Source organism: Arvicola amphibius, chromosome 1 (genome assembly GCF_903992535.2).
Source record: "Arvicola amphibius chromosome 1, mArvAmp1.2, whole genome shotgun sequence".
Classification (NCBI taxonomy): domain Eukaryota; kingdom Metazoa; phylum Chordata; class Mammalia; order Rodentia; family Cricetidae; genus Arvicola; species Arvicola amphibius.
The window spans coordinates 98,704,832-98,731,063 of NC_052047.1; the positions used below are offsets into that span (position 1 = coordinate 98,704,832).

At 57.7% G+C, this 26,232-nt stretch overlaps 3 protein-coding genes across 5 annotated transcripts; 2 read left to right on the forward strand and 1 right to left on the reverse strand.

The window, feature by feature from the left end:
* The first annotated feature begins 6,639 nt into the window (after nt 1-6,639).
* Hmg20b (high mobility group 20B) lies at nt 6,640-11,398 on the forward strand. Of its 2 annotated transcripts, XM_038337046.1 has the most exons (10): nt 6,640-6,695; nt 6,924-6,979; nt 7,651-7,759; nt 8,018-8,221; nt 8,612-8,732; nt 8,893-8,939; nt 10,210-10,282; nt 10,432-10,647; nt 10,765-10,897; nt 10,973-11,398. In XM_038337046.1, exons 2-10 carry the CDS (start codon nt 6,942-6,944, stop codon nt 10,983-10,985), a joined length of 954 nt encoding a protein of 317 aa, XP_038192974.1. In that variant the 5' UTR covers nt 6,640-6,695; nt 6,924-6,941; the 3' UTR covers nt 10,986-11,398. The 2 variants fall into 2 exon arrangements, with proteins under 2 accessions (XP_038192974.1, XP_038192982.1); XM_038337054.1 differs by lacking the exon at nt 6,640-6,695 and having other exon boundaries at nt 6,704-6,979.
* Nucleotides 11,399-13,466: 2,068 nt separating this feature from the next.
* Nucleotides 13,467-17,291, forward strand: Gipc3 (GIPC PDZ domain containing family member 3). The gene is made up of 6 exons (XM_038344669.1): nt 13,467-13,646; nt 14,662-14,847; nt 14,981-15,161; nt 15,710-15,822; nt 16,918-16,999; nt 17,140-17,291. The coding sequence occupies exons 1-6, from the start codon at nt 13,467-13,469 to the stop codon at nt 17,289-17,291; spliced, it is 894 nt and encodes a 297-aa protein (XP_038200597.1).
* Nucleotides 17,292-19,561: 2,270 nt separating this feature from the next.
* On the reverse strand, nt 19,562-24,648 carry Tbxa2r (thromboxane A2 receptor). 2 transcript variants are annotated; one of them, XM_038343909.2, is made up of 3 exons: nt 24,405-24,648; nt 20,913-21,731; nt 19,562-20,179 (listed from the first exon to the last, which is right to left on the reverse strand). In XM_038343909.2, exons 2-3 carry the CDS (start codon nt 21,687-21,689, stop codon nt 19,931-19,933), a joined length of 1,026 nt encoding a protein of 341 aa, XP_038199837.1. In that variant the 5' UTR covers nt 21,690-21,731; nt 24,405-24,648; the 3' UTR covers nt 19,562-19,930. The 2 variants fall into 2 exon arrangements, with proteins under 2 accessions (XP_038199837.1, XP_038199846.1); XM_038343918.2 differs by lacking the exon at nt 24,405-24,648 and adding an exon at nt 23,312-23,494.
* Nucleotides 24,649-26,232: the final 1,584 nt, after the last annotated feature.

Here is a 26,232-nt window from a genome sequence, read left to right on the forward strand (position 1 = left end):
ATTTTCTTCGTGTTTTCATTTATTTGACTAAAGGAATTCTTTTTTTTTTGTTTCTTTTTTTTAAACGCAGGGTCTCCTGTAGCCCAGGCTGGTTTTGATATCCTTGTGTAGCAGAAGACATCTTTGAGCATTCTCCTGCCTCCACCTCCAGAGTCACCACATTTATCCTTTCAAACTGAAAACTCTGTTTTGAGAGGGTCTCATGTAGCCCAGGCTAGCCTCAAACTCTGTGTGCAGCTGAGGATGGCCCTGAACTCTTGGTCCTCTGGCCTCCCGACCTGGTCATGGGGGTTGCACCCACACGTGGGCCGTTTTATTGTTTCTGCTTTGAGACGGGGCCACACTCGTCGCCCAGGCAGCTAGCCCTGGAGTCCCTCAACAACCTAGGCTAGCCTTGAACCCTCAATCCTCCAACCTCAGCCTCAGGAGCTGCTGGGATTTCAGGCCTGGCTGGGGGAGTAGAGTCGTGAGCCCTGTTGTCTGCCACCCACCCACGCCTTGGACCCCAGCCAGCTTGCCGCTGGAGGTTGGGGCTCCCTGCAAAAGGCCAGAATGAGACCACAACTGGATGATCTCATAAACTTCCAGAGATACACAGTAAGGCCCTTGGGAGACATATTAGTGCTAATTAATTATTAATTACAGAGAATAGTTGGGTAGAACAGCATAACACTGACTAGCCTTTAATGATGGTTGCTGGTGCCAGGCGCCCCACGTGGCAGATGCCCAGGTTTCACTCCTTATGGGTGGTTCTGAGAAGCACTCTCAAAGAAAGGGGAAGCCAGGCCTCTGTGGTGAGTCAGAGACACACACACTTCCAGGCCCAGACCATGGGATGTAGTGGACGAGCATTCTTCCACCTCCTCCACACATTTCATCCCCTTTTTCTTCCCCCCTCCCACCCCTACTTCGGTACTGAGGCTGACCTTGACCTCTGAGTGCTGCTGTTCAGGCTGAAACCTGGGCTTCACCATAGCCCGGGCTGGCCGGGACCGGGACGGTGATGATGTCTCTGTTACCACACAGAGCCTTCCTCCTGGGGCACTCAGAGACATACAGCCTGGTTGTGAACCCCTAAGTCCCAAATGGAACTGCTCTCCCATGAGCCTATATGCTCCCAACAATAGATGTTAAAGTGACCTTGGCCACACTTTTAATCCCAGCACTTGGGAGGGAGAGGCAGGAGAATCTCTTGAGTTGATGCCAGTCTGGCCTAGAGAGTGAGTTCCAAGACAGCCACGCTATACAAAGAAATCCTCTCTCAAATAAATAAATATATAAAGACTTCATTCCAGAAGGCCAGAGGATCTGGCCGCACGACACCCAGGGAATGTCCCAGGCTCCTCTGGGGAGGTGACCTGGGTTGGGTTGAGCAGCAGATAACAGGAAGCTCCAGGCTCTTGGCCTGAGGGGACTAAAAGATAGGAGAGATAAGGAACCAGAGGGGTTGTTTTTTCACTCAGTAGGTGGTTCAGGCCAGTCTCTCCCAGAGAACGTCAGCCTTGGGCTGACTTGTAATTCTCAGCACACAGGTTTGTCAACTGTGGCTCCCAAACTTGGGCAGAGACCACTGGGATCGACCATACCAAGTGGCTGTTTTAAAGCTGGCTAATCGTGCCTAGGGCTTATTTCTGTTCCTGTCCTTCTCATTAACTAGCCCAGGGGCCTCTATCTGCTGACAAGGTCTCCTGTGACCCAGGTTGGCCCAGGAACTGCTGGTCCTCCCGCCTAGACCCCCTGAGTGCTGGGATAAAGGTGATGAAGGCCTTAGTCACTGCATCTCATTTATCCAGTTGCTGGAGACAGAATGCAAGGCTTCATGCCAGCTGGGACAACTCTATCTACTAAGCTCCGACCCCAGCCTTGGATTATTTTATTTTACGGACAGGGTCTGATGTAGCTCAGGCTGGCCTGTAATTCCCTTCATAACCAACCTTAAACTCCTGCCCCTCCTGACCTTCCATCCACCATTGGTGTGAAAGGCCTGGATCAATGTGCTTAGCTCCAGGAGGCTGCTGGCTGACTCAGCAGCAGCAACATGGTGTACCTGGGGTTCTTACCCTTTTGAATTCAGCTCAGATTTTCCCTGCCCTGACTGTCTATCCCACCTCCTGTCCTGTGCCTCCCTGGTTGGAGAAGTCACCTGTCCAGGGGCAGGGTAAAAACTGAGTGTCAGTGAAGGAATTGGGGAGCCGAGGCAGGTTTGAGAGCAGGGCCTTCTGGGTCAGACTGGATGAAAGCTGAACCCCCTAGGATGTGGGATCTCTGGCCAGGGGATAAAATGGCAGATAAAGAACCCAACAGAGCAGGGTGAGCCTTCTAAACTCCGGAAGGGAAGGCATTTGTGCCCCAGGAGAGGCTTTGGAATTGGGCAAAGGTCAAAGAGACCAGTTAAGAGGAAGGAGTCATCGTCCGGACCCTCAGGGTAGGACACGAGGACTGGGAGTCCAAACAGATCCTGACAGCCTTTGATGTCCCTTGAGCGTCTGGCGGCCCTGGACGCCAAGCCCACGCTCCCATCCGTCCATCCTTTGGGTATGGGATATCCTGGTGGCAGGAGTCCAGCCTCGGGGTGTGGGGCCAGCTTTGATGCAGTGGGGGGCCAGACCTGCTGAGAAGGGGGGGATTTCCAAGTCTGTGCACCCTCTGAGATCTGAGGGTGGAGGGGAAGGTCAGGTGTCAGGGCAAGCCAGTTAGGCCTCAGTTTCCCTCACTGTTCAATAAGGAAGAGAGCAGCTTCGTGGGGGCTTGGTCAGGAAACATAAGTCTTTAAATTTTAACTTTTGTTTAATTTTTATTTTTGAGGCAGGGTTTCCCTGTGTAGCCCTGGCTGTCCTGTAACTTGTTCATAGACCAGTTTGGTCTCAAACTCAGAGATCTGCCTGCCCCTGTCTCCTGAGAGCTGGGATTGGTAGCACTGTTCCAAGTTCTAAGAAGCCATTGCTTTGATTGGTTTGATAACCTGGCAGGGGTGGAACCCAGAGCCCGCAAGGCTAATGCTCCACCACTGATCTTTGTCCCCAGAAGGATGAGGCAGGGGGATTACAAGTTCAATGGCAGACGGGGCTGCCAGGTGTACTGTGTCACATAGGTGGTCGAAGAGAAAGGGTCACTCCAGAATGTGGTTTTAGGGTCTCTGGCAACCAGGAGGAATGGAAGGTTTTGTACACAGAGGTTGTGTTTGAGGTACAAGTTCCTCACACTAACGCCCCTTCGATCTATTCTATATGTTTCCCTGAAGGAAATCATCACAACCACTTCACAACCTTGTGCCCTGGATAGGCTTGTGTCCAAAGTCATGCAACAGATGGAAAACCTCAGAAAAAAACAACTCTACAGATCATAGGAAACAGCCATAGTTCTCTACAATGGTTTCTTCAAAGTCTAGGAATCTTCAAGAACACTAATAACATTCAACTGTTACCTCCTATGGTGAGAAACAACCATAACACTTTAGGTTTATGAAAGATACAATGACTCTCCTAGATTCCCACTACACTGAGCAATTTAGTGAAACCCTTAATCAAAATGGTAAAAGATCTGGGGCAGGGTCTAGCGGGGTACACCATTAATTCCAGCACCCCACAGAGGCAGGTGAGTCTGGATGAGATAGATCCAGGAGAGCAAGGGCTGCACAGTGAGGCCCTGTCTAAAACAGGGTTAAAAGCAACAACCAAAAGTTGTCAGGGGCATGGCTCAGGGGTCAAAGAAAATCCCCTAGAATCCCCCAGCGTGGTCAGAGTGGAGCCTCTGCCTAGAATCCCCAGTGAGGGGCTAGGGGCGTGGCATAAGGGTAGAAAGCCTGACTAGTCTCAGCAAAGTACTGGGTTCCATTCCCACTAACAAAAATGAAAATTAAAAATGTAGAACGGGGGTGGGGTAGGGGGCTGGAGAGATGGCTCAGTGGTTAAGAGCACTGACTGCTCTTCCAGAAGACCCGGGTTAAATTCCCAGCACCCACATGGCAGCTCACAACTGTCTAAAGAACCAGTTGCAGGGGATCTGACACCTTCACACCAATGCACATAAAATAAAAAGTTAAATAAACCAAAAAATGTAGAAGAGCTATGCAGACACATCTGTTATTTGAGCAACAAGGAAGCTGGCTCACACACGCACTCCATCTGGGCAACTACTTCTGTCTGAAACTACACCCCCTTCACAAACAGCTGTCCCCACACCCACCGCTGATGTCCCCTTGCTTCGCAGGGTGAGAAGCACCATAACTCACAACTGAGTATGCCTTATTTTTTATTTATTTTTAATTGTTATATTTGAGAGGTTCTTACTATGTATCACAGGCTGTACTGGAACTCACAGATTTCCCCCAGCCTCTGCCTCCAGAGTACTGAGGTGGAAGGCAAGAGCTGCCACGCCCAGCTCTAAACGCTGAAAGCTCTGTGCAGGGCGATGGCCAGGCCAGCTCCTCCCTTCCTGATCCTGAGCCCTGGTGTCCCCCGACCAGCAGAACCTTCCTCCGCCAGGCCCTGTGCTCTGTCCTCACTGCAGCCTGCCGCTGTCTCAAAGCAATGCTCATCTCTGCTGTCACAGGAAGTCCAACCTTATCTACCCTGCTTCCCCCCCCCCCCCCGGGGGTAGGAGGTAGGCTCAGAATCCTCCAACTGGTGAGTTTGGGGGAATCACTTGCACCTGCCATTAAGGCAGAAGTATACTCACATGCCTACATATGTGCACATCTGTGTGGTCCCTTAGAAACATGCAGTAATCACCATGTGTCTAATGAGTCACCTACATTGTGATTAGTCCAATGTTACACCATCACAGGGTTGTGGTTCAGTTTTCTGCAGTGTGGGAGGATGGAGCACAAGACCCCAGTGCTTGGTGGAAACAGCTTAACACTTCCCCAGCCCCTCACTGGAGGAGTCTAGGCGGGGTTCCACCCTGACCATAACCCAAGCTCTCAGTGTGGATATCAGATACCAAACTGGTAGAGCAGTATGTACTTTATGCTTTCGAACCACTGAGCAAGCAGGGCGGTTGTGGCACACGCCTTTAATCCCAGCACTCTGTGAGTTAGAGGCTATCCTGGTCTTTAAAGCGAGTTCCAGGACAGTCAGAGCTACACAGAGAAACCCTGTTTTGAGAGGGGGGAAGGGAGGGAGAAAGGGAGGGAGAAAGGGAGGGAGGAAGAGAGAACGAACTCCTGCAAGTTGTCCTTTGAGTTCCACCGCGTGCTCTGATGTGTGCGACCCAACCCCTACACAACAAAATAAACAGGAGGACTGGGGAGATGGTCTGTGTGTATTCCCTGACCTGAGGTCGCTGATTTTCTTTCCCATGAAGCCTGTATTTTACCCTCTGCACAAGAGGTACATTGAACTACAGTAGGACGCCCAGGCTGGGAGGCTCCTCACTGACTCCCAGATCTGGGATAGAGGCTTGGTTGGGAGTATTTTCATAAAAACAGCATTTTGAAGGCTAGCCCTGGGCTGGTGAGACGACTCAGCTGGCTAAGGGGCTCGCGGAGAAACGCAAGAACTTGAATTTGATCTCCATTATTTGAATAGAAGACAGAAGGGCCTGAAGTATGGCTCAGTGTTGTTTGTTTAATTTTTTCTTTTTTTTTTTAAAGATTTATTTATTACATATACAGTGTTCTGCTTGCGTGTATCCAGAAGAGGGCACCAGATATCATTACAGATGGTTGTGAGCCACCATGTGGTTGCTGGGAATTGAACTCAGGACCTCTGGAAGAGCAGTCAGTGCTCTTAACCTCTGAGCCATCTCTCCAGTCCTGTTTAATTTTTGTTTGACTTTGTTTTTTTTTCCAAGACAAGTTTCCTCTGTGTAACAGCCCTGGCTATCCTGTAACTCAGGCTGGCCTCGAACTCACCTGCCTCTGTCTCCTGAGTGCTGGGATTAAAGGCATGCACCAACACTGCCTGTTTTTTTTTAACTAATAATTTATTTACTTTTATTTTATATGCATCGGCCCTTTGCCTGTGTGTATGTCTGTGTGAGGGTAGTTGTGAGTGGCCGTGTGAGTCCTAGGAATTGAACTCAGGACCTCTGCAAGATAATTAGATAATTTAGTGCTCTTAACCACTGAGCCATTTCTCCAGCTTGCTTATCAATTCGTTCGGTCCTTCTTTCATTCATTCACCGGTTCTCACATTTCACCTTGTGAGTTCCAAACTCATGTCTTGACCACTAGGTGGCAAGCTTCTCCAAGTGCTGTGGCATCTCATAAGCTCCCCCCTCTTTTTTTTTCACTGTGGTAAGAAAAAGTACACCTTGTCCTACTGCAGGGGTTGGCTCTTTGGAACTTAACTCCTTCCTCGTAAACCTAGTAAAAATGTATCCTCTTAGTGAGGACTCCGGTCCTCATTCCCACACCGGAGCTCCCTTGTCAGCACGGGGACTTCTGGCCCTTTAAGGAGCTCCGCCCCATAGTTAGCAGCCAATCGCCTCCGATTGGTCCCGAGCGCGTCCGAGCGCAGCCGAACTTGACGTACCCGCCCGCAACCTGCCCGACGCGCCTCCCACGCGGCTTCGTAGCTTTTCAGCCAATCACTGCCGGGCGCGCCGAGACTTATCTGCATGACCCCGCCCCTGGCAGCGTCCTTGGCCAATGAGCGCATCATGCTTCGTCTCATTAGCATATGGGCGGGGCGGCCGCGGGCGCTTGGTTGGAGCGACGCCGCATCCCAGGTCCCGGGAAAGTTTTTTCGGAGGTGAAAAGAGCCGGGAAGTCGGGGCCTGCGCGGGGCGGGGGCTGGGAGGCTCGGGGTGCGGCCTCCAGGACTCGATCTCTCAACAAAGGATCGCGGGGCCGCCTGCCCGAGGACCTCCCGCCCCGGGATCCGTCTCCCCCCTCCCCCCCGGGCGCCCTGGGCACTGGCCTGGGGTTCCCATCGGGGTGGCGGGCGGGACCCCCTGACCTCTGCCGGCCTCTGTTCCAGGTCCCGCCCAGAGAGGCCATGTCCCACGGCCCCAGGCAGCCAAGCGGGGCCACCGCGTGAGTGCGCCTTCCCCAGCTTGTCCCCTCCCTGGGTACCCCGGTCATGCCCTGTCCCATCCTTGGGTATCCCTAGGCATGTCATGTTTTCACCCCGGGTACCCCCTAGGCATGCACCCCACGGGACCCCTGCCCACCCTCAGGTACTCCTGAACCTGGCATTCCCTATCCCCAACTCAGGGTACCCCAGACATGGCCTCTCTCTGCCCAAGTGCTGCTGGACATGCCCGGTCCCCACCCTCCTGTACCTCTGAGTATGCCCTGGTTCCCCTAATTTGGGAACCCCTGGTTCAGTGCTGTCTCTGCCCCCTAGCTGCCTTATCTCCACTCCTGGGACCTCTGGCCATGCCCTGCCAGTATTCACAGATTTCTGACTCTAGGGTCTCTGCTCCCCCAGAATTGCTAGGGTACCCTATGGTCTCCCTCACCACCTCATCTTGCCCCCAACTTCCTGGACGGCCCCGAACCCACCCGTCCCCAGCTTGAAATCCTTGGGCTGTTCCCGAGGTCTGCTGTGACCCTCGGGTCCTCAAACGTTGGGTTCCCACTCCTCCCTTTTCCTGGGCTCACGTGTGCTCCCACACACTTCTGTGATCCCCAACCACAGGAGGTGGTATGAGGGGATACTTCCGGCATAGGGAGGGGATGACCGTGGTTTCCGTGTTCCCAAGGCCTGCGGGAGGCAAGACTCCGGGCCAGCACGGGGCCTTTGTAGTGGCTGTCAAACAGGAACGCAGCGAGGGTCCCCGTGCGGGAGAGAAGGGGTCCCAGGAGGAGGAGGTGAGTCACAGGTTCACACCGTATAGAAGCCTCCCACTGCTTAGCTAGATGCCGCGCTCCAGCCTGCCTAGCCTGTCAATGGCCTCAGCGCCACCCCTGGTAGGCTCAGTAGGGGCCCAGGACCCCCTCTTTTTTGACTCTCCAGAGTTCTGACTCTTGACCTGAAGCCCTGTGCCTGAGCTAGTCCCCGCCCACACGACCCAGGGCCACGCCCACATGTCCCAGGGCCCCTCCCAAGTACACAGCTCCCTCCTGCAGCCTGTGAAGAAGAGAGGCTGGCCTAAGGGCAAGAAGAGAAAGAAGATTCTCCCCAATGGGCCCAAGGCGCCCGTCACGGGCTACGTTCGCTTTCTGAACGAGCGGCGGGAGCAGATTCGCACTCGCCACCCGGACCTGCCCTTTCCGGAGATCACCAAGATGCTGGGCGCCGAGTGGAGCAAGCTGCAGCCAGCAGAAAAGCAGGTGGGGAACGAAGGAGATGGGAGAGGCAGACAGGAGGGCCCCTGGGGCTCCCGGAAGGCACGCCTCATGGGTGAGCTTCGAGATCAGTAAGTGACCCTGCCTCAAAGAACAAGGTGGAGAGTGACCGACCGACTGGGGTCTGCACTCGTGGGCACAGTACACATCCACACAAATCACAGTGCTATCAAAGCCACACACCAGCCAGGGCCTGTAGGGCATGGGAGTTCAGAGCAGAAAGGTGAACCAGAAAATGCTGGACATCAGTTAGACATTGAGAATGTATAATCTCTAAGGGCTGGAGGAAGGTGGTAGCTATGGGGGGTGTCCTGGCCCTGGCTGCCTGCCTTCCTCTGGGCTATCCCTAATCCGTGGTTACTGCCCCCCTCCCAGCGGTACCTGGATGAGGCAGAGAAGGAGAAACAGCAGTACTTGAAGGAGCTGTGGGCATACCAGCAGTCAGAGGCCTACAAGGTCTGCACAGAGAAGATCCAAGAAAACAAAATTAAAAAAGGTGAGGGGCCCTGGGCCTGCGATGAGGTGCAGAGCACAGATACTTAGTATCAAGACGGGATCACGGGTGTCAGCCCTGGCCTGGGAGGGGACCGGGCCTACCTGAGGATGGGAGACTCCCACAGTCCTGACTGACCACGCCCTCCCTCCCTCTCCACTAGAGGACTCTGGATCTGGACTCATGAACACACTCCTGAACGGGCACAAGGTAAGGTGCTGGCTGGAAGTGCGTGGGGGAGAAGGCGTGGATGTTTCAAGCTGGTCAGGGCCATGTTCAGAGGAGGAAGTGATCATGACCGTTTCTGGTGTAGATGTGATCCAGTCAGAGGCAGGACCCCTGAGGGGCCACAGCAACCCTGGGATGTGGCATGACTTAGTGATGAAATGGCCCAGCATGCAGAGGCCTCAGGGCTTGGTGGGCGCGCGCGCGCGCGCGCGCGCGCGCGCACACACACACACACACACACACACACACACAGAGTCAATTGAAGTGTTTTCATTTGAGAGAGGGCCTTATGTAGCCCAGGCTAGCCTGGGGCTCACTGTGAGGCTGAAGATGGCCTTGAATTCCCGATCTTCCTGTCTCTATTTCTCCAGTTTGGGGATGACACACAGTGTGCGTCCCAGAGCTCTGTGCTGGGCAAGTGCTCCACCCACTCAGCTGCAGCCCTTCCTGTGCCTGACTGTTGCTCAGGTGGGCATGGCAGCACACACCTAAACTCCCGACACTTGGAGCTTGTGGTAGGATGGGTGTGACAGGTTTGAACAGAGAAAGACCTTGTGTCAAAACACAAGCTGAGCCTTGGTGGTGCATGTCTTTAATCCCATCACTCGGGAGGCAGAGGCAGGTGGATCTCTGTGAGTGCACAGCCAGCCTGGTCTACAGAGCGAGTTTCAGGACAGCCTGGGCTACACAGGGAAACCCCTGTCTCAAAAAAACAAAACAAACAAAAAGGGACTGGAGAGATGGCTCAGCAGTTAAGAGCACTGACTCTTCTTCCAGAGGTCCTGAGTTCAATTCCCAGCAACCACATGGTGGCTCACAACCATCTGTGATGAGATTTGGTGCCCTCTTCTGGGGTGCAGGCACACATGCAGGCAGAACACTGTATTTGTAATAAATAATCTTTAAAACAAACAAAAAAGAACCATAAATATGAAGAGTAAAGCCAGTCACAGGAATAAATCTATGCACAGAGTGCTTGCTTGGTGTGTAGGAAGCCCTGTTCAGCCCGGTTAAGAGCATTGGTTGCCCCTGAGGAGGACTAGGGTTTAATTCTCAGCACCCACATGGCCACTCACAGCCCCTGAAGTTCCAACTCTGCGGGAATCTGCTGTCCTCTTCTGGCCTCTGTGTGTACGGCGTGCATATGGCATACACACACACACACACACACAAGTAGGCTGCACTGCCACCGAGAGTGGCCCAGGAGACCCCCCCCCCCAGAGTCCCCATCAAACTCATTGCCATGTCCCAGGGTGTTGACTGTGATGGCTTTTCCACCTTCGACGTTCCCATCTTCACTGAAGAGTTTTTGGACCAAAACAAAGGTGAGGTTTGGCAAGTGCTGGTACCTTGGTTGGAGAGTAAGGGCTGGAGGGGGCTGGGGATCAGAGGTGAGGCCAGGGATGGAGTGCGTGTCGCGCGCCCTCCTGGGCTCTACCCAGTCCCGCCCTGGGCTCTGACTCCCTTCCCGCAGCACGTGAAGCGGAGTTGCGGCGCCTGCGGAAGATGAACGTAGCCTTCGAGGAGCAGAATGCGGTGCTGCAGCGCCACACGCAGAGCATGAGCAGCGCGCGCGAGCGTCTGGAGCAGGAGCTGGCGCTGGAGGAGCGGCGCACGCTGGCGCTGCAGCAGCAACTGCAGGCCGTGAGGCAGGCGCTCACCGCCAGCTTCGCCTCGCTGCCGGTGCCCGGTGCGCGGCCCCGCCCACAGCCCCGCCCCCGCCACAGAGCCCGCCTTCCTACGCGCTCGGCCCGCCCCGCCCTTTCCCAGCACAGACCCCGCCCCTCGCTGACCCGCTGTCCCGCAGGCACCGGGGAGACGCCGACGCTCGGGACCCTGGACTTCTACATGGCGCGACTACACGGAGCCATCGAGCGTGACCCCGCGCAGCACGAGAGGCTGATCGCGCGCGTCAAGGAGATCCTGGCGCGAGTGGCCAGGTGCGCGGGCGGGGCGGGGGGCGGGGAGTGCACGGTTCTGCCTCCCGGTCTCCATCACCCCTTTCCGTCCCACAGCGAACACCTGTGACAGGGCCCTCCAGGACCGGGAGACGCCCGTCCCCACCCGCCCAGGAAGAAGCTGGGGGTCCCGATGGGGCCGCGCCCCGTGCTGCACCTTGGGGTCTCCAGAACCCCCCTCAAATGAAGTGTCAACGGCATCCCTCTAGCTTCGAATCCTAGACTCCCAGGTTGCAGAGCTCGGGCCCTCCCTGGTTGGCAGGGAGAGAGGAACGGAGGAGCCACATCCGCTCGGCTTGGACACACCCCGCCCCAGGTGTAGAGCATGACCCTAGGGCACTCACCACAGGGCCGGGGGTCCCACTGCGCAGGCGCTGGGCGACGTGTCACAGCCAGGGGAGGCTGCAGTACAAACCCCACCCCAGCATCTTCCATCACCCAATCCGGACTTTTAAATAAAAAGAAGTGGGATTTGCACTGAAATTAATTTTTGCGGCTTGGGGGGAGTGGGCCTTGCCCTTCGCCTGATTCTCTCGCTACAGTGACCTCTGGTAGAGGGTCTCAGATCCTTTACTACCCTCTTATCAGGTAAGGAAACTGAGGCAGAGCTGGGCTGGGGTCTCCCATCGACCCGGCCCTCCTGAGGATCAACCCAGTTTCCAGACTAGGTCCCTAGCAATTTTACTGTCTTAGGAAACAGCACACGCACTTCACAGGGTCCTCCAGCTGTCAGCTCTGTGTAGTTCCAGAAGTGCACCTATCACCCACGTCCCGTGTTTGGAGTCACGTGTCACAGAGGTCACTCTGTGTGGCTTTTTATGTCTGGCTCATTCACCGAGCACCACGACACAGTCCTGACGCTGTGGGCCCTCTTCATGGCTGAGTAATACTCCAGTGTGCCCGGGACTGTCCAGTGTGCCCGGAAATGTCCAGTGCGCCCCGGGACTGTCCAGTGTGCCCGAGACTGTCCAGTGTGCCCCAGGACTGCCTGGTGTGCCAGGGACGGTCCAGTGTGCCCGGAAATGTCCAGTGTGCTGCAGGCTGTCGTGCGCCACTTTGGCGAGGCCAGCCTGTGCCTGCGTCCTGTTTACACAGCACTTGGGATGTCACAGATAATTGTCTCAGATAACTCTGGCTCCTCCGTGAGAGAGTTCTGCCAGGGGGCTGCTTAATGAATGAGAGAGTGAGAATATCTGTAAGAACGTGCACAATTCCACGCGCGTGGTGCCGAGGAACTGTCTCCCATCCCCCCACGTGTTCCAGCCCTTGCCCCAGAACCTCCAGGCATGACCGTATTAGGAATTAGGGTGATGGCGGGTGTAATTAACTCCAGTGAGGTCATGCTGCAGCAGAGCGGGCACTGTGCCAATAGAGAGTGTCTTTTCGAGAAAAGGAAAGTTGACACAGACCTAGGGCTGCCAGCTGAGTGATGACAGAGGTAGAGACTGATCAGGAGGCCTGCAGCCGGGACAGACAGAGTAGGGAACGCCTCTCAGAGCACGTGAGGAGAGGGAATATCCCCACTTTAGAACTGAGGGAGGGTCGCATCCCGAGCACTCAGGAGGCAGAGGCAGGCAGATCTCTGTGTTGGAGGCCAGCCTGATCTACAGAGGGAGTTCCAGGATAGCCAGGGCTACACAGAGAAACCCTGTCCCAAAAAAGAAACAGACAAAATCAAGTAAACAAGCGAGCAAACAAAAAAAATCAACCGAACAAGCAAAAGAGCCAAGCGACAATTAATTAGTTCTGTCTGAGTTTTGTTTTGTGTTAAGACGTAGCCCAGGCTAGCCTGGAACTCACTGTGTAGCCAAGGATAACTCCGAACTTCTCATCCTCTGCCTCCACCTCCCTGCTGGGCCAGTGTCTCCAGGCCTAGACACTTTCTCTGTCTCTGTGTGTGTGTGTCTCTCTGACTTTCCGAAACCAGCTCCTCTGTGGCACTCTGTAGAGAGAACCTGGGAGACCCGGGCGTCTACTTCTGCCCCCCCCCCCCACTCCACTTCATCTGGCTCAGGTCTACTCCACCACACACCTGCATCTCCATCCCAGCACTGGGGAGGCTGAAGTAGGAGGATCAGGAGGAGTTCCCTGCCAGCCAGCCTGCACTACCAGGAGACCCTGTTTCAAAAACACAACTTATGGGGGGGATTCGGAGGTACGGGCAGCAGGTGGTCTTTGGCATAAACAGGTGAGCAAGAACTCATTGGAGGCTCTGGGGACTGAGCCCCAGAGGAGGTCGCAGCTTGTGCAATGGCCCTGGGGCAGGGAGAGGAGGGAGGCACGCGTGGCTGAGCAGAGAGGAGGGCGGTGGGCCTTGCGCAGAGCGGGTAGGGGGCGAGCGGGGCGGGGCTCCCGGGACGCCTGGACTGCGCATAGCGCCGGAGCCCGGGGCCTCCCCCTGTTGTTCGCGGGTCCCAGGGGAGCTGCGCGGCTGGTCCTGGCGCGGTTTCACCTTCCCGCGGGCGACTCAAGTTCCCGGATCCGCTTACGCCCGGCTTGGCTATCGCCGGCCCCAGGCGGGAGGCGCAGGACGCGGCGGACCCGGTGCTCCATGGACAGCGCTGCGCCCCGCGAGCCCGGGGCCACCGAGCCCCCCGCCCGCGTGCGCCCGCGCCTGGTGTTCCGCACGCAGCTGGCGCACGGCAGCCCCACGGGCAGGATCGAGGGCTTCACCAACGTCCGCGAGCTCTATGCCAAGATCGCTGAGGCCTTCGGCATTGCGCCCACCGAGGTGAGGTCGGACCCCAGGCCCCTCCCGGGGACCCATCTGCATGCTTCGCGAAAAGCCGGAGGAGACCGTGTGGGTGGGGTCCCCACATCCGCCAAGGACCCGACCCAGGCGTCAGGAAGCCGGCGTAGCTGGTGGGTAGGAATCAGCTCAGTGGGCAGAGTGCGCAAAAGGCCAAATTTGTCGCCCACACAGAATAAACAGGTGTTGTAGTGTAAGGCCTATTACCAATGCTGGGAAGGTGGAGAATTCAAAGTCCGTAGTAAACTGGAGGGTCGGCCTGGGCTACACGAGACTCTTAAAACATCACTTTGAATTTCATGAATTTAATTCTTCGTATTATGTTTCTTGTTGTTGTTTCTTTTCTTCCTTGTTTTTCTTTTGAGACCAGGGTCTCACCGTGTCTAGAATTCGCTCTGTAGACCAGGCTGGCCTTGAACTCACAGAGATATGCCTGCTGCCTCTGATTCCCAAGTACTAGGATTAGAGGCGTGGGCCACCACTTTGTGTGTTTTTAGTTTATTGCATGTGGGGGCACCAGAGCAAACGGCAGAGGTTGGGGAACAGCTCGTGGGGGCAGTTCCCCCTTCCACCATGTGGATCTGGCTGGCTGGCAGTTGTCTCGCCTGCTCCCATCCCTTTGTTAAATTAAAATAAGATCTCACTTTGTAGCCCAGGCTGGCCTGGAACTTGCTCTGTAACCCAAGCTGGCTTCTAGCTTGCAGCAATCCCCTTGCCTCAGTTCCTCAGCTTCTGTGGTTACATTGGTAAACCAGGATGCTTGGGGAAGTCTGAGACTCTCAGTCATCCTCCTGCCTCAGCCTCCTGAGTGCTGGGATGACAGACAGACACCACGCCCACAGTCAGGCCTGCCCCCTAGTTCACAGGTGAGCAGTGGGGGCCACGGCTGTGGCTCCTGGGCGCACAGGTGCCTCTGGCCTCCAGGGGGCGCCCACAGAAGGGTGTGCACAGGGTGGTACCTCTGTGACTGAGTCTGGTCTCTGTCCTGTCCGGACAGATCCTGTTCTGCACCCTCAATAGTCACAAAGTGGACATGCAGAAGTTGCTTGGGGGGCAGATCGGACTGGAAGACTTCATCTTTGCACACGTGCGTGGAGAGACCAAAGAGGTGGAGGTCACAAAAACAGAAGATGCTCTAGGACTGACCATCACGGACAACGGGGCCGGATACGCCTTCATCAAGGTGCCGTGTGTGTGTGTGTGTGTGTGTGTGTGTGTGTGTGTGTGTGTTGACGTGGGTGGTCTGGGTCTGAGGAGACTCTGGGGACCCTGGGGAGGATGGCCCGGCGGCCCCAGGAGTGACCGATTCCCCACAGAGAATCAAGGAAGGCAGCATCATCAACAGGATCGAGACAGTGTGCGTGGGGGACAGCATCGAGGCCATCAACGACCACTCCATTGTGGGCTGCCGGCACTACGAGGTGGCCAAAATGCTGCGGGAGTTGCCCAAGTCCCAGCCCTTCACCCTGCGCCTGGTGCAGCCCCGAAGAGCCTTCGGTGAGGACCACTGCGCCCCGGGCTTGCCCCAGGGCAGTGAGAGGCAAGGAACGGTTTTCTGAGACAACAGTCTCGTAGCCCAGGCTACCCTCAACCCAGTATTTAGACAAGGATGACCTAGAACTCCTCATCCCGGCCTGGTTTGCGATGGCTTCTTCACAGTGTGCCCGGGAAGCTCAGATGAGGAGAGGCGGTTGCTTCCAGAGAGTTTCTCAAACTTGGCGATGCCAGCATTGCTCTGGCTGTTTTCTCTGTAGTGTCCCAAGCTCTTCAGGGTGCTGAACTCACTCTTTGTCAGGAGCTCCGCAAGGTGGGAAGCCACAAATGTCCCCAAACTTCACTCAGGGTCGCTTAGGGAACAAGGGTTTGTAGGCGGGGCTCCACCCTGACCACGCCCCCAGCCCTTCAACAGACTTCAGGAGCCGGAGGCAGGCAAACCCTGAGTTTAAGGTCAGCCTAGGCTCCAGAGCAAGACCCTGTTTACAGAAAAGAACAAACATCAAACAGTCCGCACAAAACAGAACACTGTGTCTGCTTTGTCCCCGCAGACATGATTGGCCAGAGAAACAGGAGCAGCAAGTGTCCCGTGGAAGCCAAAGTGAGCAGCGGGAGGGAGACACTGCGCCTGCGCTCTGGGGGCGCTGCTACGGTGGAGGAAGCGGTGAGTTCAGGGTCCGCTAGGAGTCCCATAACTGATGGTGTGGCCACAATTAACACCTTCTAGTGGGGCCCAGAGTGCGGATGGTAGCCCAGGGCTGTCGTCCCAGCACTCAGGAGGGTGAGGCGGGAGGATGGTCACAGTAAAGGCCAGCCTGATTCAGAGTGGGATCCGGGTCTCTTTCCCAGCTTGTGCAATGGGTACCGGTTGGAAGGCGGGGAAACAGGAATGAGTCCAGATCACAGGGCCCCAGGGGTGCCAACTGTCCCTGGCCAGAGATACAGGAGGGACCGATGACCTCCAACTCATTAATATTGCTTCTTTTCTTTATTTTTTTGCACTTGTGTGTAGAGGCCCAAGTTTAATATCTGTGTCTTCCTTTCTCCCCACTTTAAATTATAAAATTGCATTCATTACTCTATTACATTCTGCCTGCATAGTGTGTGTGTGTGTACATGCATGAAGAGGTCAAAGACACCTGGGGAGTCATTTCTCCCCTCCATCTTTACGAGGATTCTAGGGGCTGAACTGAGGTCCAACTTTCTCTCGCACAGAGTGCCTAGACAATTATAATTCTGTGTATTAATTGTACTAGATAATGGGTGTCCTTGACCTCCTCCTCCACTCACTTCTTCGTCTCCCCCCACCCCCACCCCAGAGAAGGTTTCTCTGTATAGCCGGAGCTGAGCTGAGCTGTCCTGGATCTAGCTCTCGTAGACAAGACTGGGCTCGAACTCACAGAGATCCTCTGCCTCTGTCTCCTAGAGTGCTGAGATTAAAGGCATGCACCACCACCACCCCGCCCACACACCTCTTTTTAATGTCACGTGATTTACTTCAGGGACTGAATAGCAACAGCTACACCACTGAAGAAAGCGTTGCTCACACTGTCTGCCCATCACTCCTGGTGCGGGTCGCCCAGCCCCTCCCCTTTGCTGTCCATCAATCCATCCGGAGGGCGTCACCCCTAGCCCTAGCTTCCACTCACCCATCAATCCTTAGGCGCGTGGGTCCGGCAGCCCTTTCCCCTAGCAACTACCAAAGGTTTATCAACCCTGGTCCCGCCCATCTCTCACCTGGCCACTCACCTGTCTGCAGCCCAACGACTTGGAGGTGGCGGCGGCGCGCAGGGTGGACGACCTGCTTGAGAGCTACATGGGCATCCGGGACCCCGAGCTGGGTAAGCGGCGCGGGTAAGCGCGGGGTCCGCGGCGTGGGCGGGGGCGGGAGTACGCGCCCGAGCTGACAGTTGGTTCCGTCGGTGCGTCTGTCTGTCCCATCCCTCTGTCTGTCCGTCCTTCCATCTGTCCGATCCCGCAGCAGCCGCAGTGGTGGAGACTGCCCGGAGCGCAGCGGGAGCCCAGGCCTTCGCGCGCGGCCTGGACGCCGTTCTGGGCGAGTTCGCCTTCCCGGACGAGTTCGTGGTGGAGGTGTGGGCAGCCATCGGCGAGGCCCAGGACGCCTGTGGCTAGCATGTGCGGGGATCCGAAGCCCTGGGCCCAGCCCCATGCCGCAACGCCGCTCCAGGACCCAGGACAGCCTTGATACCCGGCCTGGTTCTAGAACCCGGCCCAGTTCTGGAACCCAGTCCCACCCCAAGACCCAACCTGGCTCTCGAACCAAACCCAGTTCTGTAACCCAGGTCAGGCCTGGGGCCCAGCCTAGTTCTAGCACCCAGGTCAGCTCTGAGACCCAGCTGGAATTCCAGCCTACGTCTGGAATCCAGTTCAGGCCCGAGGCCCAGTCCAGCTCTAGAACCAAAACTGAGGCCTGGCCCAGCTCTAGAATTGAGCACAGCTCTGTAACACTGGCCTACCCCGAGGTCCAGGACTACCCTGAGGTTCAGCCCACTTCTAGTACCCAGATCAGCTCTGAGACCCAGCCAGGCTGTAGAACCCAATCTAGTCTTGGGACACAGCCTGGTTCTAAAACCCACGGCAGTCCTGAAGCTCAGACCAGCTCCAGAACTGAGGGCAGCCCTGGGCCTGAGCCCTGTTCTAGAACCCACCCTGAATTTGAACTCAAGCCCAGCCCTAGAACCCAGGTTGGCTCTGAGGCCAGACCTGGTTCTAGAGCCCAGGGCGGTTCTGAAGACCACACCAGACCAGAGACCAAACCCAGACCTAGAACCCAGGACAACTCTCAGGTCAAATTCCACTCTGAGATCAAGGCTGCTTCTAGAATACCGACAGGCCCTGAGGGTAGGCCGGGTTCTAGAACTCAGGCCCACGCAGAAAGGAATCCTGGCTCTAGAGCCCAGCTGGGCCTGGGGTCTAACCCTGATGCTGGAGCCCAGGTTGTGACCAACCCTCAGCCAGCCTCCAGAATCCAGCCAAGTCCTGCCCCACAGCCCCTCTCCAGAATCCAGACAAATGTTAAGACCCAGCTGGGCTCAGAGCGCCATCCCAACTCTGAATCCCAGCCCAGTTATGAAACAGTCGCCACCACCACCATAGCCTGGCCCTTTTGGAGCGACTCTGGAGGACCAGCTAGCTTGGGAGCACAGGCAAGGTCCACCAAGTCACCGGCTGCTGAAATCCAGGCCAGTTCCACTAGCCAGCCATCTTCCCAACCGCTGCCCCAAGCAGGCAGCCAGAGTCACGCTACAACAGAGTCCAGACTCAGACCCCAGCTCTGTTCCTCAGCCTTGCCCCCCAGTGCCTCCCAGCACCCTGCACCCCAGACTGGTTCCAGTGGTGAGTCAGACTCTGAGGATCAACCAGCGGGTGGAAGCCAGCCTGCTGTGACGGCCGGGCACCACTCCCAAATGGCCTCCATCTCCCATGGGAGGCCCGGCCCCAGGGAGCTGGGCGCCCAGCCCTCCTCGTCCAGGGGTCATGCTGGCCCCAGAGCACTGTCTAACTCAGGGACCCAGACAGACTTCCACGCCTGGCCCAGCTCTGGAGCCCAGTCTAGTTCTGGGGGAAGACCCAGTGCAGGCTCCCGAAACCAGCATCTGATGAGAGCTGGAGCCAGCTGTGCCCCCCAGCTAGACGCAGGACAGAGGCTTGGCTCTGGAGACCACTTGGCCTCTAGAACCCAATTCACTCCTCAGGTTCCAGCGTGCGCTAGAGCCCAGGCTTGTGCTGCAGAGGCCTCGCGCCCCAGAACCCAGCCAGGCCCTAGCCCCGGGGGTTCCGGAAGCCGGCCATGCTTTGGAGCCCATCTTCTCAACTCTAAAGACAAACCCCGACCCCAGACTCCGGGCCTCGAGCCTAGAATACAGCCTGATCTCTCCGCCCAAGCTCAGCCTCCAAGCCCACCACTCACAAGAGCCCCCACTCCTGCCCCAAACAAGGCGGTTGAGCCTCAGCCTCAAGATGGAAGCCGGGCCACAGTCTGGCCCAGGCCAGGGCCTCCAGCCTCCCACCTGGGCCCCGGGTCACAAGCCCCTACCACTCCCCAGAAGCCCTTTCACCCAAGCCTCAGCTGGGACCCCACCATATGCGTCCCTCCTAGCCCCTTCCCGGGGCCCCTCCCCCACCAGGGGGTAGCCAGGCTGGAGTTGTCCCCTGGGCAAGATGGTGGAACGGAGGCTTGAGTTTCAGGAGCCTGGCTGCGAACCTTGAGTAAGAGGATCTGACCACAGAAGTGGGGGGGGGGCTCCCCGGGGACCTTGGTAGTCAATAAAGAAGCCTCGAATCCCCACAGCCCCATCTCAGTGAGTGGTTTGCGTCTAGCTGCGGGGGAGTGGGGCAGGCAGACAGCACGCTAAGCTGGGTGCCTGCTGCACACCTCAGAGGCCATTTAACCGTTTATTGAGCAAGTGCATTGGGTGGCCACGGGGGAGGGGGACTCCAGACCTGGCTGTGGGGACCCCAACGGATGCTTCCAACACCCAAGGTCGATGACCCTTGAGTTCAGCCCAGAGGAACATGAAGCTTGGTGTCTCAGACCCAGTCTGTGGCATGGTGGGGGACGCCCCCACTCAGGCTCCAGGTCTCGCACGTTCCCACATCTCCAGGTTGTCCTGGGAGGAGTCTGGGGATTCAGGAAGGACATCCCTAAGTTGGGGGCTCCCTTCTTTAGTCCGCAGAGCACTCGGGCTCCTGGGATGGCACATGGGTCTGTGGTCGTCACTGAGGACGTGATGTTTGGGTGATGCTGTCCTTCAGGGCCCACTGGGCGTGGCCTGGGCTGGGGGCGGGTGCAAGGTCAGAGCTCGGAGCCGTGAACTGAGCCGTGGGTGCAGGCGCCGAAGCACAGACCTACGAAAGAGGATGTAGACCCAGGGGTCCAGGATCTGGTTCCACGTGGCCACGCGCAGGTAAATGAGTAGTTGGTGCTCCGTGGTCCGCAACAGCTGCCCAGAGGGGCTCATGACAGGCGACGTCTGCAGCAAGGTCTGTGCTATAAAGACCTGGGGGAGCAGAGAGGGCTGTGCTGTGTGACCTTGGGGGAGCGGGACAACCTTCTGAGCTGCTGCTGTAGGACCCAGGAAGGAGTACAAGCTTTTGGCTCACGTCCTAGCTAGACAGAGGCAGAGACAATAAACTTGGCTCAAGGCTGCAGTGCACCCAGCGCCAGGCTCCGACCTTTTATTCACTCTCTGTGTAGGCCAAGCTGTCCCGGAATTCACTCTGTAGACCAGGCTGGCCTCAAACTCAGAGATCTGCCTGCCTCTGCCTCGTGAGTGCTAGGGTTAAAGGTGTGCACCACCACGTTTTAGTTTTAGACAGAGTCTGGTCAGTTGCCCAGGCTGGCCTGAGACTTAATCCTGAGTGCCTGGGCCACATGCCTGCTTTCCAGCCCAGAGGTGGATCTGCTTTGTACTGGGGAAGCCTGTATACAGTCGGCACATCATAAATGTCTGCTGAAGGAATAACACCAAAGAAATAAAATAAAATAAAAGGCCTTGTGCCGTGTTATAGCAGGGCTCCTACCAGCCGGACTCCATCTATACAGGGGTCCACGGGGCAGCCAGGGGACACACGTGTTCCGGCAACGCTATCTAGAATGTGTTTCCCTCTTATTCACCCTTCAAAGTCCTACTCCAGAGTGCCCAAGCCCAGACACATCTTCCTGTGTCAGACCCTAGAGGCCTGGAGGGTGTGAACCCCGGAGCTGCCCTCTCCCTGGTCCGGGAAACTCACCAGCAGGGGCATCCAGCACACGGTGGCCACCACCATGATGCCCACCAGCTGCACCATCATCTCCACCTCGCAGTCCCGCGGGCGCTGGCGCGCGGCCTCGCGGCCGTGGTAGACGCGGCAGAGCGTGGCCACGCTCACGGTGTTGAGCAGGAAGGACAGCCCGACCGACAGGCCGCCCAGCAGCGCGAACAGCAGGCCGAAGGCCACGTCTCCGCGCCACGCGCCCAGCGTCAGGAAGCACCAGGAGCCCGGCCACTGCACGGAGTAGCGGCCGAGCCCCAGCAGCGGCAGCAGCCCGAGCGTCAGCGCCGCCAGCCACACCAGCGCCACGGTGGCCCAGGCGCGACGCCCCGGGGCCGCGGGCCGCCAGAAGGGCCGCGTGATGCCCACGAAGCGCTCCGAGGCCATGGCGGTGCCCAGCAGCAGCGGGCACAGCCCGAAGAAGACCATGGCCACCCCCATGAAGTGGCAGAGGCGGCAGCCGGGGTCGGCCGCCTGCCAGGCGAACAGCGCCGCGTGCTGCGCCACCACGATGGCACCGGTGACCAGCAGCCCCAGGAAGTCGGTGAGGACCAGGCCGCACAGCAGCGTGAGGAAGGACGAGCGCGGCGCGGGCGCCCCGGCCAGCACGCTCAGGGCCAGCAGGTTGGAGCCCAGGCCCAGCACGCAGAAGGACGCGGCGAACCAGGGCGACGCGATGAGGCGCCGCTCCTGCGCGGTGATGGTGACGTTCATCGGCCTGAAGCACGGCCCGGGGAGGCTGCCGTTGGGCCACATGGCTCCCGAGTTGACCGCGGCGTCACCGCCCCATGGGGCGACCTGGGGAGATGAGGTGGACGAGGTGGTGAGCGCCCCGGCCTCCTGCGTCCTAACGTCCTGCAGCAGCTCCGGGGTGCAGGGCTGGACCACAGTTCCCCCATCCATCGCCCCATCCATCGACCCGGCCCGGTTTGGTACCTGCCCCGAGGCCAGCTCACGGGAACGGCCCTCGCCATTCCTCCGCGTCCCTCACGTCACTTTTATAATAAGAAAGGAACCCAGAAGCTCTCGTTCCATTTTGGGAACAAGAAAAACCCAAGCTAACCGGGACACATCCCCGGGGACGACGGCAGGACCACGTCACAGAACCGAGCCTGTCTGGACCTGGCGTCTGTTCCACAGCCTGGTCCCTCCCAGCGCCAGGAGCGTCTGAAGCAGGAGGATGGCTGTGAGTTTAAGCTACACAGATAAACAAAGCCCAGACCGGAGACAGGTGGGCACTTGCCAACGTCTAATAACAGCCTCAGGCTGACCAGTTCGTGTGATCCTCCTGCCTCAGATTCCTAGTGTGAACCATGTTTGGTCTTTTCCCTTAGTTTTGCTCTTTCGTGTTTAACAGTGTTTGTTCATTTCCATGCGGGGTGTGCATGGCACACACACAGCTCTGGGGGCCTGGAGGCCAGAGGTCAGAGGACAACTTGCAGGAAGCGACCACCTCTCCTCACTGAGCCATTGCCAGCCTTTGGTGCTTCTCCCCCCCACCCCCCCACCCCCGAGTTCTAGGGTTTTGCTTTATTTTTCAAGACAGGGATTCTCTGTAGCTTTGGAACCTGTTACGGAACTAGCTCTGTAGACCAGGCTGGCTTCGAACTCACAGAGATCTGCCTGCCTCTGCCTCCCGAGTGCTGGGATTAAAGGTGTGTGCCACTGCCTAGCTGAGTTCTAGGGTTTTAACGGTTGGCCATTCAGGGTTCAGGAACCCCTGTTCTTGTTCCCATGTCACTGCAGAGACTCAGTTTCCCCTCCTGTAAAGCCTGCTGATGCTGAGAACTATTATCTTTTATGTCCACTCCTGGTATACAGTAGGTGCTCAATTCATGCTACCCAGAATGCTCTAGGTGGTCAGGAGCAGTTTCCTGCCTCACTCCCATCTCAGCCCCAGGCCACCAACTGATGGGCCTTCCAGGGCCATCGAGGAAGGGAAACTGAGGCTGGTGCCGCCTGGCTCTGAGGCACTGAGCACATGTTTGAGTTTCTGTGACCCTGGCACTCCACCCCCCAACCCCTGCAAGGCAGGTCTACATCGGTGGCTGCCCCCTCCTCTGCCCCTGTCCTTGGCCCAGCCTTAACTCTGGGTCCCTTGTGTTTGCTGTGCCCGGAGCAAGCCTGCTGAATTCTGCACCGAGGATGGCGGTTTCCAGTCTCCCCTCTGCCTGACGCTCCCTCCCCTGGGGTTCAGGTGATAATGGCAGGCTCAAGTTGCCCAGGCCAGACCTGATGCAGGGCCTGGCAGCCTCCCAGGCTGGCCAGCAGCTGGAGCTGTGTGTTCCCAGGGAGATCTGCAGCCTTTCTGCACCCTTCGGAGTCCACAGCGGCAGGGAGCTTTGGGCCTGGGAAGACCGGGCTAGCCTAGAACTCACCGAGATCCTCGCCTCCAGCCCCACGGTGATGACAAGCACAGGCCTCCCTCCACTGCACCTGGATTAGGGTTGCTTCCACCCTGACCCAGTGTGCTGGAGGATCCTAGAATCCTGTGGTCCTGAGTCCTGGGGTGTGGGGTGGGTGGCAGAGCCCAGCCAGGACGGCTCTGTGTCTCCACTCAGGTCTGTGATAGAGCCTCGTCCTTGTCATGTGTGCACCCTGGGGCACTGCTCCCCGTTCCTTGAGGCCCAGACATTGGTGGCTGGAACTCAGCCACCAATGTGGAATGTGTTGTGTGGTTGGGTTCTACGCGCCAGGCCCCTCCCCCTCCTCTCAGCCCATCCATCTCCCTCAAGCCTCTGCACGGGCCTCGGAGCAGCCTGGACTCTCCAAGTCTCCACCCCAGGGCCACTGGGCACAGCCTCAGCTTCCCCCAGGACGATGAATTCGTATCCCCTCGTGGCTTTCTGCTAACACTTGGATGGGCAGAGCTCCGATGCCAAGCCTTGGCCGTAGCTATGGCCAGAGGGGACATTGTGCGGGCTCTGCCAACATCCCAGACACCTGGTGTGGTGCCCCACACCCCCCACAGACCCTCAGGGCTCACCACGGGCTGTTTCTCTCCCTCCCACAGAGCCACTTCCTGTTTGTGCTGAAGCCCCAGGGTACAGGTTTCATCTCTACTGAAGTGTGGTTCAGCGGAGGCTCGGCCTGGGCCTCAGTTTCCTGGTGTGTTCAATGAACGGGTACCGGGAATGAGGCCCGAGCTGAGACAATGCATGTGCACAGGCATACACACACCCTAAGTCACATGCGGTTCCCAGCTCCATCACTGCCTGAGCATCTTGGACTGGCCTGGCCCAGACTCAGGGAACCGGGATACCCATGGGTCGCCAAGGGAACGACATCTGTGCACTGGACCACTGGAGCGAAGGCCACACCCGGGATTCCCTCCAGGGAACTTGGAGACCCGGCGGCTGTCACCACACCCCAGGGGATGTGGTTCAGCAGAGAGGTCAACGGGTCTGGGCTCCCCAGCGCAGCCCACCTTGGCAGTCAGAGCTAAGTCTCATCAGGGAGGTGGGGACTCACCCGCAGGGTCAGTACCAGGGTGTCGCGGTGGTGTCCCTGGAGCAGAGCAGGCAGCACCGCTGTGCTTGCCCAGGTCAGGCAGAGAGAGCAGGGAGCAAAGCCCCCTGGGGAAACCGAGTCACGGGCTGAAGATAGGTCCTGACAGAGGCCCTGGGGCTGTGGGCGGATGGTGTAGCGCTGGGGACCCCCAGGGGCACGAGGCTGGGGGGTTGTGACAGTGAGGCCCGTCTCCCACCACGCCCTGTCTCCATCTGTCTTTCTGCCTGTCTGTCTCTCGCCAGCCCCGCCCCCTGCTCTGGCCTCGCCCCGCAGCCGGGTGCTTTGGCTAGGGTGGGAACTGGGCAGGGCACAAGGGTGCTGCAGACTGTCGGTTGTTGACAGGCCACTGACCCAGAGGCCCAGAAGAACTGAGGGCAGGATGGGGCTGGTCCTGGCAAGACAGCAACCAGGCATCTTCCAGGAGACTCGGGAGGGCCAAGGTCCGGCTGCTGGGGCCACTGGGCTGGAGAGGGAGCGGCAGGGGAGGGGTGCTGTGGGGGAGGCCAGATGTCAGGCTGCAGCCAGAGATGGAGCAGACTTGGAGACCCCTCCCCCCAGCCCTTGAAGTTCTGCTGTGTAGTCTAGTGAGCCAGGCCCTGAAGGGACGGATAGCTGGGACCGGGAGGCGACCTTGGGCCTCTTTGGCCTCAGTTTGGTGGGGACCAGGATGCCCGGCCTAGCTGTGACCCCAACCCACCCAGTTCCACAGCCGGTCCTAGGTCAGCCAGACTGTCAGTAGCCGGAAGCCCCTTCCCTGCTGCCCTGCCCCTCACCCTTCCGGCCTCACTCCTGGGGGCTCTCCCCGCCCATTCAATTATTCAGCCTTGAACCCTAACTGGCCTCTTTCCTGGTCAGGGGCTGGCTCCAAGCCTTTCTTTCTGTCCTCTCCCAGCTGGACTTGTCCTTGCTACCCCAGATTTCTATGGTTAGGGCTGCCAAGTCGTAGTCCTTACCGTCCCCAAAGTTTGGCTAGGAATTAATGCTGTGGGTAAAGGGTCTAGAGACTGGGGTTTTGTGGGGTGAATGTGTTCCTTTGGTCTGGGATACAAGGTGCAGGCAGGAATGTTTGGTGGGAATGTGGTGCCTTGTGGAGCTGTGGCATGAGGCTATGCTCCCAATGGGGACAGGAACGGGCAGGGGAGCGAGGTTATGGGGCTGACAGGGGAGGCTGACGTCCTTTCTTCCTCTGGACACTCAGCTGTGTGTCACCTCCCCACAGTATGGAGGGCACAGCGCACAGCATGCGTGTGGAAAATGAGGCAGAGAGGAAGTGTGCGGAGGCCACACATGGCTCCTGGTACAGAGGCACTCTCAAGGCTCGCTGCGGCTGGGGGCTCAGGATGCACCCCCTGTGGCTGTGGCTTCCTCCGAGACCAGGCCGGGCTGGGGGTGCCTATTCTTAGCTCTGGATGCAGTCAAAGGAAGGAAGAGGCTGGAGCAGGAGCTGGACACAGCTTCCGGGACATCAGGGCACCCGTGGGGACAGGCTGCATCCTTGCCAGGCTCCCCATGCCCCCATGGATCCAGTGCCCTGGGCGCAGGGCACCTCAGGGTCTCCCAAGGCCGGAACCCTGCTGGGGCCGTGCACACAAGAACCCGCAGACCAGAGATCTCATGGGGTAGGTGGTAGGAGAAGGAATGGACCCCTTCTACTCCACATAGAGAAACTGGGGCCCAGCATGCAGTGCACCATGTATGCATCCAAGGAACTCCTGAGCTCAGATGCTCCGGCCTGGCTGCCACAGGCTCCACGGGGGCACTGAGTGTTACTTCGTGGATGGCTGGTTTG

Coding starts and splice junctions, on each gene's coding strand:
- Hmg20b (XM_038337046.1), top strand. CDS start 6,942: ATGTCCCACGGCCCCAGGCAGCCAAGCGGGGCCACCGC. Junction 8,222..8,611: donor TGCAGCCAGCAGAAAAGCAG/GTGGGGAACGAA, acceptor CCCCCCTCCCAG/CGGTACCTGGATGAGGCAGA. Junction 8,733..8,892: donor AGAAAACAAAATTAAAAAAG/GTGAGGGGCCCT, acceptor CCTCTCCACTAG/AGGACTCTGGATCTGGACTC.
- Gipc3 (XM_038344669.1), top strand. CDS start 13,467: ATGGACAGCGCTGCGCCCCGCGAGCCCGGGGCCACCGAGCCCCCCGCC. Junction 13,647..14,661: donor TCGGCATTGCGCCCACCGAG/GTGAGGTCGGAC, acceptor CTGTCCGGACAG/ATCCTGTTCTGCACCCTCAA. Junction 15,162..15,709: donor GCAGCCCCGAAGAGCCTTCG/GTGAGGACCACT, acceptor TTGTCCCCGCAG/ACATGATTGGCCAGAGAAAC.
- Tbxa2r (XM_038343909.2), bottom strand. CDS start 21,689: ATGTGGCCCAACGGCAGCCTCCCCGGGCCGTGCTTCAGGCCGATGAAC. Junction 20,180..20,912: donor TGTGCTGGATGCCCCTGCTG/GTGAGTTTCCCG, acceptor CTGCTCCCCCAG/GTCTTTATAGCACAGACCTT.